General features: G+C 32.8%; 1 protein-coding gene across 1 annotated transcript in view; it reads left to right on the top strand.

Annotated features, from left to right (window-relative positions):
* The window catches only part of Ush2a (usherin), a 763,436-nt gene that overhangs the window by 57,541 nt on the left and 685,184 nt on the right, over positions 1–20,711 (top strand). The window contains exon 3 of the mRNA XM_046438452.2: positions 4,197–4,329. Within this exon, the coding sequence (XP_046294408.1) occupies positions 4,197–4,329 (133 nt within the window). The remainder of the gene's footprint in view (positions 1–4,196; positions 4,330–20,711) is intronic.

The raw sequence follows: 20,711 nt of genomic DNA, 5'->3' as shown, positions 1-20,711 counted from the left end.
TCCTCCATAAAGTTTTTCCTTCTGATTCATATCACAGTGGCTTGATTTTTTTCTATGTGTTGAAAACCTTAACATTCAAGATGATATTCTTTATATTCGTGTCCTCTGTCATCATCTTCGGGGGCTGAATTTGAACTTAAAATATGTTGCCAAATCACTTCATGTTAAATACATTAAAAAGGTGTTATCCAGAATGCTTAAAATGGTTTGACTTTAAGACAAGAACTATTCAGTTAACAAAACTGGTACTCTTAGGAGGCTTCTAAGTTGATTTTGAGAAGGCAGGTCCCATAGAGAACATCTAAGTGTATGTTATATATCACACACACATTCTCAGAAAAAGATGATTTCTCAAAGCAACTCCTTCAAAAAGGTAGTGTTTCACTAATGGCATCAAGATTCAGGAAATAATGGCTGGGTGATGCAGTTCAGTGGTGCAGCACTTGCCTAGCATGCACATGGCCCAGGGTTTGATCCCCAGCACCATCAAATTAAATAAATTAACACAACCAACATCATTTATAGTGATTCAAACACTAGCAAATTCTGTTATCATGCATATTTTCTCTCAGGAAGGGTCATAACTTTTCTTTGTGTAGCTCATAGAGCCATCATGGGTGCTAGGTAGACATTCTATTGAATTCATTTTAAATTAGAAGGATATAGGGAATGGTAAAACCACTTTTCTAAGCTAGCACAGGTCTCTTCCCTTTCTTTCACCCGCAGACTGGGTCAGCAGGAGTAGAGTAACAAAAGATCTGGCATTTCCAGGGAACAGGTGGTTTTAGCTGATTAATCTAGGTGGATTTGATGATATTTGCCTTTGGTAACTGTTCAGCTATTATGTGACTTCCTTGTCTTTTGAATTATACTCTCTACTAACCAGGCAGGCAAATGGGAGGATAGTGTTAGGAATTCTACATCAAAGGAAAGAATATAAAATTTTATTGGAACACACAAAGAAAGTCATTAAAATAGGAACCCCCAGGGAATGAGGCTTGAGAATGACCTGCTTGCCTTCATCATCTTTCCAAAGTATTTTGATCTCTCATGAGGAGGATTGAAAGGCCTTTCTCTAACTGCACTGGATTTGCCAGTTCCCTCATTCAAGATACACCCATAAACATGCACAAGCCACTCTGATCCTCAGAGGGTTAGAGAATGAGATAGGTGGGAAGTTTCCTTCAGTAGAAGGCTTTCTTCTCGCAAATCAGAAATTCCATCATATATATTCCTATTCCCTTCAATAACTGGCAAGGGGATCATCAGAATGAGCTATTGCAAAAAGCCACCATAGTCTTCTCAGTTTCTCTGTGATAGTGCCCCAGATCAGAATTTTAAAATAGTTTGGAGGATCTTGGGACATAAAACATGGTGCAGAAAACCAAAGTAAATTTAATTTTATTTATAGAAAGGTAGTTGGTAGGGGGGGTGGGGACAATAGAGGAAAGTGGCTTGGGATCAACATTAATCATTTTTTAAGTACCAACCAAGTGAAAACATCTTATGGAATTCACTGCAAGTGACACTGAATTCTTCTAAGCAAATATGTGATGAGTTGATTAAAAAAAAATAGGTCCTGAACTCCTGACTACAGATATAATACAGTGAATACAGAAAATCAAAAGCATGCTTTCTATCTGACTCAAAATAAAGGTACACTTAAACTTGTAAAAGACAACATTTTTATTTGAATGATATGACAGAACTGTCACAGGAGTGTTACCTGCTATAAAGAAAGCCGAAGAATTATTACCTTTATTAGACCAGTGACACTGAGCTTTAGCCATACATTTCTAACTTCTGTCCCTCTACAGAGACAATTTTCTTTTCTTAAATAAACTGTCATGCTAGTGTTAATATATTGTTGGCTCTCTCATGCTCTGAGAATACTGCTGATATAAAACATGTATATGTTAGATTGGTAATAGTATCTTTAGTGTAGCTGACTAGAACAAATGTGTTTCCCTCACGGCTGTGCTAATGTGATAAAGGAAAATTGGCTGTTCATCAGCTTTTGGCTGGGTAAAGACAGTAGAGATGGAACCACATTCTTTTTTATGCATTAATACCACCGAGAACTTTTCACGAGTTATATTTCATGTGCCTGCATGTTGTGCAAAGATGTTGTAAAACATGAGATAATGCTACAAATAACAAAGTAGAAAAGCCTGTATCTTTTATAATGATAACAGTCAAACACCAAATGACAGTAACAGGCTGTAAAAAATGGGATGCCAAAAAAAAAAAAAAAAATCAGCCCTACTACTTAGCAGAGAGGAATAGATCCAGGCCCATGAGAAGTTGGTGTATGATTTTAGGTTTATTAAAGCCATGTTATGAAATGAAGTCATATGTAACACTAGGTCAATGAATTGAAGAAAAATATGTTTATATGAAAGAAAATTGCACAGAATGGAAAAATTAAGTTTGGTAACTTTTGAAAATTACCAAGTAATTATGTCATTAACTTCTGGGTTTTTGTTTTGTTTTTGATTGGGAGATTTATGAAAGAGGTTCTTATGGCAAAAATTCACATAAGGATTTAAAGGTGTCTAAGAATAAATGTTTATCCTTATTATTATACATTCATTTGAACAGAAAATAATTTAAGAAATATATATTTTAAACCAGTTGTAATCTCACAGCAGTCAAGTGGATGTTAAAGATGGTTCCCATGTACAACCTGTCCTCAGATACAACTGCCTCCCAAATCCTGTACCAGAGTGGTACATTTGTTACATTGCTGAACCTATACTGATACCTCATCTTTATTCAAAGTCCATAGTAGAATAACATTTTCAATGCTGTGGTTTGGTTTTAATTAAAGTATTTACATCTAACATTTCAATTGTGTAATATTAAATTTCCATTTCTATCTCTTCTCCCAACTCTCAACTCAGCCCTTCTCTAGAATCTTTTGTATGCCCTAGGGGTATTTTGGTTGGAGTGCCCTTTACCTTTAAGCACTTGAATTGACACACCTTTGTGTAGAATAAAGTTGATGTCAAAATGGCTGATTACTTAATTCAGGATTATATGTTATCACTGTAATCTCAGCAGCTGGGAGCCTGAGACAGAAAGATAGCAAGTTCAAAGCCACCTTCAGCAATGGCGAGACACCAAACAACTCAGTGAGACCCTATATCTAAAATGAAATACAAAATAGGGCTGGGGATGTGGTTCAGTGGTTGAGTACCCCTGAGTTCAAACCCTGGTACCACCCCCCCCCAAAAAAAATGCAAGCATAAAGATTTTATGTCAATAGGATCTATGAGCTATTCTGCATAAAAGTTTGAATTGATTTTTCAGAGGATTATGTTTCAATTCCATAAGTCTTAATAAAATTTAATTGGGTAAACTTCAGAGAGCATCAAACTACAACCTATAGATCATATCTAACTGGCCACCTGTTTTTGCAAGTAGGGTTTTGTTGGAGCACAGCCAGACTTATTTATCTATTTCCTATGTCTGCCTTTACATTACAAAATCAGAATTGAGCAGTTGTGTCCAGAATTGTTGGCCCACAAAACAAAATTATTTGATTTGAAAAGAAAAAAATATTCTCTGGTCATTTATGGAAATGGTTTGCTAAACCCTAATGTAAATAGGTATTGGACTGCTTGAGTTATTAGCTTAGAATATACTTGGCAAATTCTTACATTAGTCTGCAATGGGAAAGTACATCTGAAAAATTTTCAACTAGTTACAAACACCTAAAATGGTAACTATTTATGAGAAGTATTTTTCTACTAATAACTTAAATTGAATTATAGCCCTATGAAATACAGTTTTGTATATATGGTTTTGGATATTTCTCCCTGTTGTATTAATTTCTGCTTTATTTCCAAATAGAGCCATAACAAATTTAATTAGCATGTGAAGAAACAACATGTGCACAAAAAACTTATGCAAGCATGGTAATCAGTGCTATTACAAACATGGGACAAATATTATACATTGCTGTGAGCACCCTGGGAGATACCATCACAGCACAAAACTGCACCATGTGGATTTGTATCTAGATGTATAAACATGCAGGAGTATCATTGTGCTATGAAAACAAATTGTCTTCATTCTTATCAACAGAAGAAAGTAGAGAAATAAGGAAATAATGCCTTTTTAAAGAATCCAAATTATGTGGTTATTAGAAAACTTTATGTACTTAAGATAATAATGGTGATCATTTCTTACAGGTGCATCAGACAAAAATCAACTTCTTTATCAATGGTTTGGAGGAGGATAATACAGCTTTTTATGCAACAACTTTAAGTGGTTCAATTACAGATTTTCCTTCCAGTACTATTCGAATAGGACAGAGTTTAAATGGTAAGATTCTGACTTTAGAAATGGTATTAATTTTTCTCCAATTACATTGTTCCTGGAAAAAAATGTGTCAAACAAATAATATTCAAGTGCATTCATTTTCTAGGGCTGCTGTAACAAAAGACCCCCAACTGGGTGACAGATTAATACAACAGAAATTTATTCTCACAGTTTTGGAGGTCTAAAGTCTGAAAACAGGATTGAGCTAGTCTGGTTCCCCCTGGAAGCTAAGATGGAGAAGACATTCTGTGCCTTTCTCCTTCCATGGCTGCTGCCAACAGACCTTAGTGTTGCTTAATTTACAGCTCTATAGCTCCAATGTTTGCCTCTGCTCTCAGAGGACCTTCTTTGTATCTTCTTCCCTTTTCTTGCAAGGACATTGGTCCTCGGATTTAGGGCCCACTGTTATCCAGGAGGAGCTCACAGTCAACATCCGTATTTATACTTGCAAAGTTCCTTTTTCCAAATAAGGCTACATCAGTAGATTCCAGGTGGACATATCTTTTGGAGGCCACTTTTCAACTTGCTACACTAGGGAAACCTTAAAACTAAAACTTTTCTATTTTGATTAATTTTTAAAGTAAGAACAACATGTGTGAAGCTATATTCTCTGTCCAGTTTTGTTTGGATTTTAATTTAGGGCATTGTTAAACTAGGACTACAGCATATTAAACTAATAAGTGCACATGTAAAAAACTCACATGTGTTATTCATGTTTTTCGATATTAAAAAGAGATGTATAGTTTAATAAGATGATGTTTGCTTCTGAAATGAGCAGAAGTTGAAATGAGAATTATCTTGGAAATGTCCAGCACAATGGTCTTTAAAACACCACCATTTTAAAATAGCAATGTTATTATATAATGTCTGCTCATTATAAAAAAATTCAAACAATATGGAACTCTATGAAATAGAAAGCATTTTCCATATTTCCATCTTCAGAAGTGCACTTTAACTTTTTTATGCTCTTCCAAATATTTAGTGCATTCAGCTAGAGATATGGTTATAAATATAATATTTTTAAAAAGTAATTATAATACATATGCTTTATCTGAGTCCTCTAAAAATAAATACTTCCTCTCCAAATGTTATGGAGCACATTTCATGTCAAGATACCTTCTTATTTAGGTGTACCTTCTCATTTAAATGGCTGCACTGTGTACAACAGTATAGTTTTAACAAGTTTTGAAAACAAGTTCCTAAAATGAACATTTGTATTATTTTTAATTTTTCAAAGTTAAGTGATCATTTGATAGAAAATACTGCATCTTTACATTTATATGCTTTTATCTATTCATTTATATCTTGTATTCACATGCACATATACATATGTATTTGAGCAATTGTCTGATTGAACTGTTCCGAAAGACTATACACTGTTAAAAATCTGCCTGAGTTCCAACCCCATCTTCTAGATGACCTGGACAAACATATTAATTCCTCTAAACTATAGTTACTTCAACTTTAAGATGGTGATGATGATGATGATGATATTCTAAAGTGCCACTGTGAAGATAAAATGAGGCAATGTCATATAAAACATGGCTGTTTTTCAAGCATCTGGCATGTAGTAGATGCTCAGTATTTATTTGTTGAATGAATGAGTGCAGTGCTTAGCACTGTGCCTTGTGTATACTGAACTACATTTGCAAATGATACTATTATTAATGTTGTTTTAATTATTTTCCCAAGATAAATATACAGAAATTGAATAGCTGGGTTGAAGTATATAATTCTTTTATATATTTTAATACATAGTAATTGTTACTCCAATGTATAACATCAGATTATCTTCAGAAAGTTTGTGAAAATTTACCTGATTAAAAAATACAGGCAAGGCTGAGGAAAGAGGATTGCAAGTTCAAGGCCTCCTTAGCAAAAGCAAAGTGCTAAGCAACTCAGTGAGATTTGGCCTCTAAATAAAATACAAAATAGGGCTGGAGATGTGGCTAAGTGGCTGAGCACTTCTAAATTCAATCCCTGGTACCCCACCCCCACAAACAAACAAACAAACAGAAAATATAGGCAAGTTCTTATTTTCTTAAACACTAAATAACCTCACAGATGATCCATTTTTTCCATCCTTGCTATTCCTCTAAGTGAAAAATATCGTGGGATGTTAACTTGGAATTATTTGGCCATTAAATGTGAGTAGCTGTCCAAATATGATTTGACCACTTGCATTTCATTTGTGAATTCCTTATTTGGGGTATGTATACATATTTATATCCATAATTTCTTGTTTATGAAAAACTCATTAATGATAAGAATATGTTGCATATGTTTTCTCCAGTTTTTTTAAAATAGCCTGCTAATTTCATGTTACAGATATTTAAAGCATTACTTGAAATGTTTAATCAAAGCAAAAACATGAATGTAAAATTGTATATAACTATTAAGGGTACAACTTGATGAGTTTTAATAGTCATGTATTTGTGTGACACTCTTGTAGAAAAAATTGTGAACATTTCCAGTGTCTCAAAGAATCTCTCCTAGTGAATACCCACTCTAAAGTTATCCATGGGAATTTAGTATAGACCTCACAGAACAGTAGGAGTAGAGACCTCTCTGCATACTGACATTGTCTATTCTTGAGTTATCATGAAAATGAAATCATGGCATAGGTATCTGTGTTGTTTTCACTCAGTATTATGCCTATAGGGTTTATTCATATTGTACATAGTTATATCTTTACCTTTAGAAAATAATTTTGAATTGTTTTCTAAAAAGGATATCCCAACCATTAATATTTGAGAATTCTGGCTGTTTCATGCTTAGTACTGCCAAATGTTTTTATTGTTGGCCATTCCTGGGGATGCGTGATACATTTCCTGATGATTAATGATAGTGAGAATTCCTTCATGTGCTTATTTGCTATGTAGATCTGACTTTTTTATGAAATACCTATTCAAGTTGTTTATTTTTTTTGCCAGTTTTTAATTGGGTAGTTTGTCTTTTTCTTGTTAATTTGTAGGAGGTTTTCAATATTTTGAAAATGAGTTTTTTGACAGATACATGGATGGCAAATGTTGTCTTCTAAGATGCATCTCGAAATTTTATTTTCTTAAGGGTGTTCTTTGATAATGAGGACATACTTATTTTAGGGAAATTCATTTTGTTAATTATTCTATACTTAATATTTTTGTGTCTTGTTCAGAATGTCTTAGCAAACCATGATGTTCTCTTTTATTTTATTGTGGCAGCTTTATTATTTTATGTTTTAAATATAGCTCTATTTTTATCTGGGATAAATATTTGGATGTATGTAATATAATGTAGAAGTCCCATTTTTTTCTCAACTGAGTATATAATTTACCTAGAAATTTTTTAAAATTGTCATTTCCACCAGTCTATGGTGGTTACTTAATCATAAAACAATTATCTTCATATATGAAGATAGGTTTGTTTCTGAACACTCTATTTTGTTCCAATGATCTGTCAATACTTGGATCAAAATTTCATTTTAATTACTGTAACTTGAATATATCTTTATCTGTCAGCATAAGTTATTCAACTTTTATAACCTTTCAAGGTTGTCTTAGCTTTTATATGATTTTTGGAAGCATCTGTACAGTTTACCTAAAAACTCATCTGAGATTTAAACCATCAAGTTTATTTTGGAGGAATAGGTATCTAAATAATATCAAATCTTCCCATGTATGAAGATCATGAATTTCTTAATTTCAAAAATGTTTTTTTTTTTTTTTTCTGTATAAGAGGTCTTATATTTGTAAGGCTTAGGCCATGTTTTCTTTTTATTTATTTATTTTTAAAATTTTAATAGAATGTTTTTAGAGCAGTTTTAGGATCATAGCAAAATTGTGTGGAAAATACAGACAGTTCCCATAGACCTTCTAGCTATTAACTTCTTTTTAGATGTGTAGCTTGTGAATATTTTCTCCCATTCTGTAGGTAGTTTCTGCACTCTGTTGATGTCTCCTTTGCTATGCAGAAACTTGTTTTATTTAATCTTATTTGTCTACTTTTGCTTTTATTTTCTGTGCTTTTAGAGTCTTATCCCAAAACTTCTTGCCCCTTCCAATATCCTGAAGCATTTTGCTTATGTTTTCTTTTACTAGTTTCATAGTTTCAGGTGATAGTTATAAGTCTTTAATCATTTTAAGGTGATCTTTGTAACTGGTAAAAGGGTCTAGTTTCCTTTTTCTGCAAGTGGATAATCAATTTATCAACACCATTTATGAAAAGACAATCTTTTCTTCATTGCATATTCTGAGTATCTTTGTTAAACCATTTGGTAATGTCTATAGACATGTAGGATTACTTTCAGGCTCTCTATTCTCATCTGTTTGTCTGTGTGTCTCTTATACCAGTATCATGCTGTTTTGATTATTACAGCTTTGCAGTATACTTTGGAGTCAGGTAGTCAAATGCATTCAGCATTGTTGCTTCTGCTCAAGATGAATTTGGTGATTTAAGGTTTTTGTGGCTCCATCCAAATTTTAGAATGTTTTTTTCTGCTTCTGTGAAGAATGCCATTGAGAATTTGAATTTTCATTGAATTTATAAGTCATTTTTTGGAGTATGAATATTTTAAAAATGTTTATTCTTCTAAATCTCTGGGAATAAAGATGCCTTTCTATTTTTTTGTCTTCTCTTCAACTTCTTTTATACAACTTTTCTTAATTTGTTCTATTAATTTTTTGATGGAGATTTTGCAGATATGTCATCTGCAGTGACAATTTGACTTATTTTCCAGTTTGGATACCCTTGTTTCTTTTTCCTGATTTCTATGGCTAGGAATTCCAGCACTATGTTGAAGAAACATGGTAAAAGTAGGCATCCATATCTTCTTCCATATCTTAGAAAGCTTCTAGATTTTTCCCATTTACTGTTTGGTTAACTTTTGGTTTATCATAAATGCTCTTTCATTATGTTGAGATATGTTTCTTTTCTGCCTAATACGGTTAGCATTTTTATCATGAAAGGGTGTTGGATTTTATTAGTTGTCTTTTCTGTATCAGGTGAGATGGCCATATAGTTTCTGATATTCTTTATGTTGATATAGTGTACTATGTTTATTGATTTTAATACATTGAACCATCCTTGCATTACTAAGGTGAATCTCAACTGATCATGGTAAATAATCTTCAATGTGCTGTTGGATTTTGTTGAGAATTGTTACATCTCTATTCATCAAAGATGTTGGCCTGTAGTTTATCTTTTGGTTGTGTCCTCATCTGGTCTTGGATTAGCATAATGTTGCCCTCCTAGAATGTGTTTGGAAGAATTCCTTCCTCTTCAATTTTTTAAAAAATAACTTAAGAATTGGTATTTGTTCTTCTGGAAATGTTTGTTTGTTTGTTTTTTTCATAGGAAGAATTTATGATAGATCCAATCTCATTGCTTATTATTGGTCTGTTTCTTAGGCTTAAGAGGTATGTGCTGAGTAATTTTTCCATTTATCCTATACTATCACATTTGTTGGTGTATAGTTATTTATAATCACCTCTACTAATCGTTTGTATTTCTGGGGTTCTCAATAGTAATGTCTTTATGATTTTGAGCTCTTTCTCCTTTCCTTAGTTAGTCCAGTCAAGGATTTATCTATTTCAAAGTAGCTGAAACATTTTGCACTACACCAGCAGTAAATAAGAGTCTCTGTTGCTCCACATCCTCACCAGTATTAGATTTTTTCAATGTTCTGGATTTTGGCCTATTGGTTATTTTTTTACGTAATTAAGAAATATTGTTTTAAAATTTTATTTTCTAATTTTGTTACTATTTTATATTATATATATGATATATATTATACTATCATTTGTTGCAATGAATGACCTTGCAAAATTCATTATTGATTGTAGTAATCATATAATTCTATCATTTGTACATAACAGGAACTCAAATCTTTTCATACATTTGCAACAACTGCATAAAGTGGACATGGGTTTGAAGTTGTCCCATAGATATATTTATATATGCTGTCATTGCTATTAATTTTGAAATAATGCTCAATTTCAGTTTTGTTTTTCTCTATGACATGAATTATTTAAACTCATATCTAGCTAAAATAAAGTATATATGTAGTGTGCATATATATATACACACATATACATGTGTATATATTTATATATTTGATATCGAAAATACATTCAAAACACTGGCTAAATTTCCACCAAGCTTTGGTGTCAAACAACTCTGTATTGGATCCAATTTAGTTGTGTTCCTTTAATAAAAAATCTGCCAAAATTAATTTTACTAGTATGCATAACTATAATACCCTAATAAAAATATAAAAATATTTACTCTTTGTAAGTCTCTGCTTTCTAATCTATAGGTGGTACTTTAATATATGACACATAAAACTATAGTATGAATTATTGGAGATGATATGTTTAGAACATATTGCTTTGTTGTATAGTAAATGTGCAATGAGCTTCAACAATTATTAAACTCTTTGAAGACATATTTTCTGATTATGAAACCATAGACAATTATAATCTCTTCAGTTAAATTTTGTAGGAATCAAAACCAAAAATATCTATAAGTGACTATTAACTTTAATTCGTGTATGCTCTTAGATCAAGCTAAACTTATATGAAGAAGCAATAATTTAAGAAGCCAATATATTTAGAACTCAGTTTCAGTAATTAGTATATTGAAGAATTTTATAAAGTACTCGGCATGCAGAAAGTTTTAATAACACATTAAATCTTGTGAGCCTTATTTCAATATTCAATCCCTATTAGTACTTCTAAAAGTGTTTTATTACACCAAATGTTTCTCAAAGTATTCAGCAATACCATAAACTTGTCAGTACCATAACTTTTTGCTGCAGAGTTAAAATGACTTGCTCTATTCTACTTTAGTATACTAAATGTTGAGTTAATGATTCACAAGGGAAGTGTAGATTGAGGATGATTTACTTTTAAACTGTATAAAAATAAATTTCACTCCTGACTAGAAAACATATAATTGGAAAAGAATTTATTTCAAATATTATTTAGTTTTTATTGCAATTTTCTCCTTTACATTCTGGGCATCTAACAGTTATGGAAGAAAAGGACATTTTAAAATAATTTTTATCTTTACTCTATCAACTTATAGGTGCAGTTGTACCTACTGTATCTTTTCTCTAATTAGAGATGGCACATAGACTGGCTCATTACTTCTGCCTAATGAGCCAGGCTCCATGCCACCTCTCTAATCAGAAAAGAGATAGGTACAGAATATTCTTCTGGACTTATTATAAATCATTTTCTTTCTCTCTCGTTCCTTTTTTTTTAAATCAAAAAATTAAGTCACTGTCCTCCATAGTTTTGTCCATATCCAAGATGGTTTCATTCAGAAGGGGTAATTGTGCAAGAGATTGCTGCGAGCTCAATTAAAGGTGCTCTCGTGCAATGCTGGTCCGACTGTCTGCCTTGCAACAGACTTTGTTAAATGAGGGTCTGTAGCACACCAAGATGTGTTTTTTTTTTTCTGTCTTTTCATAGCTTGAACTTGTTTCTCTGTTTCTGAAAGTTTTCATGTAAGTGTTGGCTACTAAAGAAATCTTCTTTGAGTTTTATATCTGAATAGCATAATTCTCTAGAAAAATTCTTGCAAATGACATGTTCTGTTTCTGTGGGACTTGACTTCGCCTCCTTTAGGAAATTTTCCAGTGGGTGAAAGGAATATTTTTCATTGGATCCTCATCTCTCTATATATTAATTGTATAAACTGAGTTGCTATGCTGATTTTTAAATTTAAAAAACCTTATTTTTTATTTCTGGAGAATTAATAAGAAAATTTTCTAAGAAACACCTTAGAACATCTGTATCAACGAATGTGTATCATCAGTTCCTTTTTCTTAGAGTATTTGTTTCCAGTTATACATTTATTTCAGTGTTTCACATTGCATTTGTAACTTTGGGGAGTTGTAGTGGCAGATATGTAGTTATGCTGAGTCACTAATGTCACTGTGGTCACAGACATAAGAACTACAAATTCTGGGTTTAAAACTACAGCACCATGTGCATCACAACTTTTCAGAACTGTTTCTGAATACATTTATTAACAGAGTGCTATTAAAAAATGGAGATTTAATAGTTAATTTAATTTTTAATAGTTTCCTATTAAAAAATGGAGATTTCTTCATTGTGTTCAAACATGTATAGCACTTTCTTAAGAAGGTCATTTGTCATTAAACAATCAATAAGCATTTGTCAAATTTATATGCAAAGATTCAGGGAAGAAAAAGCTAATAACTTGCCTTCCCTTCCATATTTTTTTTTAACTTTATGTACTTCTTAACTCATTTGTTTGTTCTTGATCTTAGAGTTGGAATGCTTTTTTGTTTTGTTTTGTCCTGCTTAGAGGATGGAGCTCAGAGATTGGTACATGCCAAGCAGGTTCTCTACCACTGAGCCAAGCCCTAAATGCAACTTTTAATTTCCATCTGTGACCCATGTGTTTACATTTCTAACCTTAGCTAGGTATAGAAAATTCATTTTCCTTTTAGTACAACTGAGGTTATGCTATTTTTTCCTGACAGTAAATTTCTGGAGAATTAAAAAGAAAAGAAATAGGAAAGTATAAAAATTGATAAATTAAGACAGGTAAATGGAATGGTAAAAGAGTATAGGGATAAGGTTCACATAGGTATACAGAGGGACTGAATTAAAGAAAAAAATTGGTTTAAGATCATTGCATGAGGATTACGTTACAATATTATTAGGAAAATTGGTCAGTTATGCTATTAAAAACGTTAGATTATGCTTCACAACTCTGCTAAATAAAAACTGTTGATGGATTGAAGTTTAATGTAAAATATGTAATAAGAGGCAATAGAGAAAAATGAAGGCAGGTGTTTCTATAATACTGCCATAACAAAGACTTTTATTAGCATGATATCTTATTCAGAAACATAAAAGTGTTGAGACATCTGACTAATAAGCTGAGTATTTAAAATTCAAACAGGGCTTATCATTTTGTACTTAGTTTGGCAAAGAATAGAAAACAGATTATACTAGAGTAGGAGAGAGTTTGGAGTAATCTGGCAAACTATCAGAAGTAGAAAATGTGGAAGGTACATTAGCCAAGAATGTTACTTTCAGGACATTGTCTCAAGAAAATAATAGAAAAGTGTTTACATATGAACTCAAATGTTCATAGTAGAATTATCAAAAACAACACATAATTAGAATCACTTAAAACCTTCAGAAAAGTATTGATTAAATAAATTATAATTCTTACCTACATGGAATAGTACATACCATCAGGAGAAAAAAACATGACTTTTGTAAGCACATGGCAATGGGTTCATGCATTATTATATTCAAAAGCAAGTGTGTGGAAAAATCTCTAAATTTAGCATGTTTTATGAACATACATATATATATTATAGTCATGTTATAAATATATATGTGTGTATACACACCACACACACAGACATACATATGTATATACACACATATATATAATGAATGTCTTGAAGGACATATGTCATTGCTACTCAAGATGTTGCCTGGGTGTAGTGTGCACACCTGTTACACCAGTGGTTCAAGGAGGATGGAAATTTCAAAAGCAGCCTCAGAAACTGATACCATGTCTCATAATTAAAAATAAATAAATAAAGGGCAGGGGACTGGGGATGTGGCTAAGTGGTTAAACACCCTGGGTTCAATCCCTGGTACCAAAACAAAACAAAAATCCCACAATGTTATTAATGTTAAACTCTATGACTACAAGTAACTGATTTTCACATTGTTTTGTATGAATTGAAATTATTTTTAGTAAGCTACATTAGTTTTTAATAAAAATTTTTAAATGTTTTCTAATTTTGAACAAAATGAGAAATGGAAAATTTCACAGAATAGATTGATTCTACCAAAATAATTGAGAGTTGTCCAGAAAGGCCTAATTTTTATAGTAGAAAGGTAGTATTGACAATTTTATTTAAATTTTATGCTGAGTACATGGGTTGAAGAAAATCAAATCTATACTGGACATTTATCTCATTGTGCATACAAATTATTATTGCTATAATAGTGCTAGAGAAGAAAGGTATGAGACTTAGGCTCAGACAGATTTGAGTTTGAATCCCAGCTCTGCTTTTTAAAAGCCAAGTGACTTTGGCAAAGAGTTTAACTGCCAATTCAATTTCCTGATTTATTTCTTCATTTGTTAAATGTATTTTTATGTGCATTTTGGGGGGTGGTTGCAAAACTTATAAACAATGTATTTGGTTCATGTTGGGTTTTCAGAAAAAAAATTGGTATCATAAATATGGTTAATTTAGATATTACCTGAGTTTATTGACTTTTTGAAATAAATATTTTAAAATAATAGTAACATCTAATTTTTGGCTCAAAATCAAAATTGACCTAGGTGAGAGAAATAGTTTCGATTTAAAGCTATGAAGTATTAGATGTGCAATGTTTTGTCTAGGTAAATCCACGAAATAATCTTTTTTTAAAGGTTAGTCCTTTCTGGTGCTCTTCAGTGTTTCCTGCAAAACCTGTGTTCCACCTGGTGTTATTTCTTCTCATCCTGAAGAACTTCCTTTTCCATTGCTTATAGTTCAGGCTACTGAAACAAGTTCTTTAACCTTCTGTGCAAATGTCTTTAACTGTTCTTTACTTTTGAAGCTGGTTTTTACTGACTCTAGAATTCTACATTGATTATTTCTATTTTATAAAACTTTAACTATTTTGTGTCACTGTTTTCTCCCTGCCTTGTTTCTGGTGAAATTATCCACTGTTCAGGTCAGGATTCCCATGTATGCTATGGGATGTTTTTATTTTGATGTTTTTAAAATTTCCTTTTTATGCTTCAGGTTATCACTTTATGCTGTACCTAGGCATGATATTCCTTGTATTAATTCTGCTTGAGGTTTGCTCAGATTCTTGGATCTGTAAGTTGGTGTTTTCATTACTTTTGAAAGTTCTCCATCATTATCTACTTAAATCTTTCTCCTCTTTTTTTTTCTCCTCTATTTTCTTTCTTTTTCTTCCAAATCAGTAATTACATCTGTATTATATCACTGACTAGTATGTATCCAAGATCTTGGACACATTTTTATTTGTTTGTATTTTATTATGTTTTCCTTGTTTATTCCTTAAAGTTTCTGCTTGGATACTTTCTATTAACTTGTCTTGAATTCAGTGATTATTATACTGTTGTGTCTGAGTTGCTCTTAAACCCATCTAGAACATCCTTCATTTCTAAATCATACTTTCCATTTATAGTGTTCCCATTTGAGTACTCTTTTGCATATTTCTTCTATCTACTCTAATTTTCTCTCTTCATATTCTTGACCATTTCCATTAGATATTAGCATGATCAGATATTTTCAAATTCCTATTTAATAATTTCAAATTGTTATCTGATATATCATGTCTGTATCTCTATTGACCCTTTATTCTCTTTACAATGGGCCACATTATCTTTCTTTTTCTTGTGTCTTAAAATATTTTTATTTTTATTCTATATAAAAGAATGCAGCCTTAGACTCATCTCTTATGAAAGGATTCTAACTATATAGAGTTTAATTCATTTATGTATCTTTGGGACCTCCTTTTTCTGATGGGATTAAAACGACTTTATAAGTTTTCTGGCTCTTGTTAGGTTGCCAGCCACTTATGTTTTCTTGCAAATTTTTAGATTTAAATCAGAGGTGGAAGTCAAATTATCATTCTAGAATCTAACACGCCTTTCATTGCTTTCTTTGGCACTACTCTGTGCTAACTCTGTAATCCTCTAGATTTAATTATGAATGGTCTCTGGATTTCTGGACAAAAAAGGCACCAATTGGCCTCCAAGATTATATTGGTACGAGACTGACCTTATAGTTACACCCTCTAATTTTTCCTAGAGAATTTTATGGGTCCTTACTTTATCTCTGACTTTTAAACTTTCATATCGGTTTTCTTTGGCTTGCCTGAAATGTATTTGGTGCTATTTTTTAAAACTGAAACATGTTTTGTGTTACAAATCTATTGGCTCATCTTGATAACTAGTAGTCATGTAACTTCTGTGCAGAGCAATATCTTTTAATCTCAGTGCCTCCTAGCAACTCTGTCTACAAAACAAAAACAAAAACAAAAACAAAAAACAAACAAAAAACTTTAAATCACTTTGTATAGCACACACATTTATCACACTCTGTCAGATATATAATTGTGTTGATTATCTGGTATTCTTTTTACCTGAATCCAGCAATCCCCCAATTCTTTTGGAATCTTCACTCAAAAGATCTCAACTATCCTTAGTTCCCAGTGTAAGATTCATGTTATAGATGGTCGATCATTATCGTTTCCTTGCACTCACCTTGATTCTACTGCCTTTGTCTGGCTTCTGCTATGGCCTTAGCAGTACCACAGCTTTGGGTAAATATTCTGAGTCAGGCTGACTAGTCTCATCTTGTATTGATGACCACACATGCTAAGATGCTGTCCTGTAATCATTCTGTATTTCCCTCCTCCATTCACTTTCCCTATCTCATGACCATTTATGTTTGCTTCTCTCCCTGAACTTCTTATCCTGACTCTGGGCTGACATTGTCTCCTATTCATTATGAAAATCAACGCAAATCATAAAAGAACTTCTATCTATTCCCACTGCTATTTATGCTAAATCTGACATATAAATTTGGCTCTAACTGGAAATATTTTCCCTATTTGCTTTTCTATATTTTAAACAATATCTTGTATTAGTGATACATTTTCAGGGATATAGAGACATTATTATTTTTCCTTTTAAAAACATTAACCTCTATTTCTGCCACCAGCCACTACTTCATTTTTTTTGCTCTTCCTTTTTATCAAAATTCCCTGAAGTATTTTTCCCAGACTGATCTTTAATTTCTCCTTTCCAAGTATATCAACTGCAGTCAATGCTGTAACTTACCACTACATGTAAACTGCATTTGTGCGATCTCTACTGACCTTCACATAGTAAATCTCACAGTTAACTTTAAGTTTTTACCTTATTTGACTCAGTAGCATCAAGTAATGAAGTTGATTGCTACTCATTCTATGGTATGCTTTATTCACTGGGTATCTGAAAATCCTCACGTCTTGATTTGTCTCTGAATCTCTAGTTGTTAGTTCTCACTTTGATTTACTATGTCCTCTTGACTTCTTAATATTGGTATCTAGGTCATAAGATGCTTAATATGTGGCTCTCTTCTCAAGTCTACTCATTCCTATGATGATCATCTCCAGTCTTGTAGCTTTATATATCATCTAAATGGCTTGACTTCCAAATTTAATTCTGTCCCCCAAGAGTCTTTACCTCAACTCCAGACGGTTATATACATCAGACTACTCAAAATGTCCACTTGAATGTTTAATTCATATTTTAAAATTAAACTTATATTTTCTGAAACTGAACCAGTTCTTTATTAGATCTCTTACTTTGACCTACATTTTGTTTCACCCCTAGTCTTCCCCATCTCTAGTGAGGGCGATTTCATTTATCTACCAATACAGAGCAAAGAACTTGGTGTCATCCTTGTTAGTGTTCTTTCTCTTATATTCAACATCTTATGTATCACAAGGAATCCTGTTGACATCTTCAAAATTTTGATTCTTTCTCACCACTGTACACTGCAAACATCCCTGTCTGAGACATAGCAGCTCTTGCCTGGATTTCTGTGTGGTCCTTACACTGTTCTGCCTGGCCCTCCACTTTACACTTAGCACCGCAGCCAGAGTTGTTCTCGGAAATAGGAATTAGACATATTACTTCTCTGCTCCAAATGCTTGATGGTTTCCCCATTTCACTAGAGTCAAAGCCACCATTCTTAAAATGGCCTGTAAGACCTCCATGAACTGACTGCAGTTATTTCTCTGACTTGATTTCTTACTGTTATTTTTTTTCCTGTGCTCTCTTTGCTTCTATTCTATTGAATTTAGAACTTCATTTTCTAATATTCTAACATTGAGAACTTCTATTCTCTTGAATATGTGAGGTGTACTTCTAGGGCTTTTATACATAAATAAGGCTGACTCCCTTACCTGCTTCAGGTGTGCTCAAAACAGCCTACCCTATCTCCCTGTTTAAAATCTCAAACACCAATTTCCCACTTTAGGTTTTCCTTATGCTGCTGGATTCCCCCCACCATACCTCCTATCTTTAATGTGTGTGATGGTTTGGATCTAGAATGTCTCCCACAGACCCATATGTTAAAAACTTTTTCCCCACTGTAGCAATGTTCAGAGGTAGGTCTTTTGAGAATGACTGGATCATGAGGGGGTCTGACCTCATCTGTCAATTAATCCATTGATAACTGAATGGACTACAGAGAGATGGTGAAAACTGTAGCCAGTAGGGCATGGTTGTAGGCAGTCAGTCACTGGGGGTGTGCCTGGAGGGGGATCTTTTTGTCCTGGAACCCTTTTTCTTTGCCTCTTTGCTTTCTGGCTACCACGAAGTGAGCAGATTTTTCTCTGCCACACTTTTCTACCATGATGTTCTACTCACCTCAGACCCCAAACAGTGAAGCTGTCCAGCCATAACCTGGATCCTCACTGAAATTACAAGTCAAACATTTTCTCCTTTAAGTTGATTTTCTCAGGTACTTGTCAAAGCAACAAGAATCTGACTAACAACAATATGTATCATACAATTTAAATTTTTTGTGTATTCCTGTTTTTTCCTTTCAAATATGTTTTGTGAAGGCAGGGGTTTTTTTTTTTTTTTTATGTTGTTGTCGTTGTTGCTGTTTGGGTTGCCGTTGCTCTCTGATGTATCCCAGGAGCCAGGAAATTGCCTCTAACATGATAGCTTCTCAATAAATATTTGCTGAATAAATGAATGGATGGGTAGCTCTGAAGGGCAGCATACAATGGGTAGAAATCTTTTCATCTTAAATCAGTTTGAAGGTCTCATTTCTCTGTGCCCTTATTCCAGAAGTGATATCTAATGAAGTAGGTTGGTGAGAATGGAAAATGTGGAGTATAAATAGCTGAGCAGACAGTGTTAGTAAGGGAAAACAATGGTCAAAGGTGTTTCCTATCTACACCAAAATGGAAATCCGGAAATTGCGTATGTGTATAAATAGGAAATGGAAAGGAAGTGACTTGGGAGGCGAGAGGAGTGTAAAATAATAGAGGGGGAGAGTAAATTTGGGGGAATGAATGCTCATTCCTTATTTGCAGTAGAAATGAAATATCCAAGTAGAAATGGCAAAAGATCATTTGGGAGAAAAAATTTGGAATTGCAGGTTGATTTAAGACCAAGTGATGTAAAGATTAGAAAGTATTTATAGAAATTGTTTTTGAATCTCTATAGGCAGGAGCAATCCTTGAAGGAGCAGATGTAGTGAAGAAGAATATAGAACTACAGATAGGTGTTTGGGAAATGTTGAGGTGAAGGGAGGTAGCAGAGGAGGTTCCTACATGGTCCAGAAATTCAGAATATTAGAACCCAAGTGAAGAAAATTATAAGAAATTTTAAGAAGATCTTCGATATCCATTAATAGAGTATCAAAGAGAATGAGAAGTTATAAAACTGAAAATCACGCTTGGTATGGTAGTGATTAAGAATGGACATTAAGTTTTTTGAGACAGAAAAGGGGCAATCTATAATTTTATTTTATTTTTTATTTATTTTTTTGAGAGAATTTTTTAATATTTATTTTTAGTTTTCGGTATACACAACATCCTTATTTTATTTTTATGTGGTGCTGAGGATTGAACCCAGCGCCCCATGCATGCCAGGCGACCGCACTACCGCTTGAGCCACATCCCCAGCCCAATCTATAATCTTAAATGAGATTAAATAGTTAGGGGAGGAGATTTCAGGGCAGATTTTGGAGAAGCCTGGCTCTAAAGAGAGAAGGAAATGGCTGAGGTAAAAATGGTATGAGGCTATATTCCCTGATGATTATTGATTACTTCTGAATATTTTATAGCCATCTGCTAATTCTTCAAGATATCTTTTACTGATTTCAACTACTGATCCTGGATGTGTATTTTTTAAATTTTCCTCAATTCAAGGGATTCATTAATAGCATATATATTGCATAACTGTAAGTAATAATCTGTTAATTATATGACTGTATCGAATGCTTGCATTTTTGGTTGTTGTCTACATTAAGAGTTTTGTTTTGACCTTTATTTCTTTTCTATGGTTCAGCTACACCCATAGAATATATTTATATTTGCTGTTGATGCCTAAAAACAGTAATAATAAAAAAACCAGAAAACACATTGTAAAATTTTGGCATGAAGCCTTTACTGTAGTGAGCATGAAAAATTAAACTTCTTTGGCTCTCCATCCTACAATCATCATATTTTGAAGTTCTGGATTTTAATCATTTGCTTTTAATTTATTTCAAAACAAAATTTTCTTAGTGTCATCAATGAGGTGAGGAGAGATCAGATAATTAACTTGACCCTATCATGCATGATTTTAATTTCAATTTGAATTCTTGATAG

This window comes from Marmota monax, unplaced genomic scaffold (assembly GCF_021218885.2).
Source record: "Marmota monax isolate L192 unplaced genomic scaffold, Marmota_monax_Labrador192_F-V1.1 WCK01_AAM20220418_F8-fsc00118, whole genome shotgun sequence".
Lineage (NCBI taxonomy): Eukaryota > Metazoa > Chordata > Mammalia > Rodentia > Sciuridae > Marmota > Marmota monax.
This window is presented reverse-complemented; position numbering and strand designations above follow the sequence as displayed.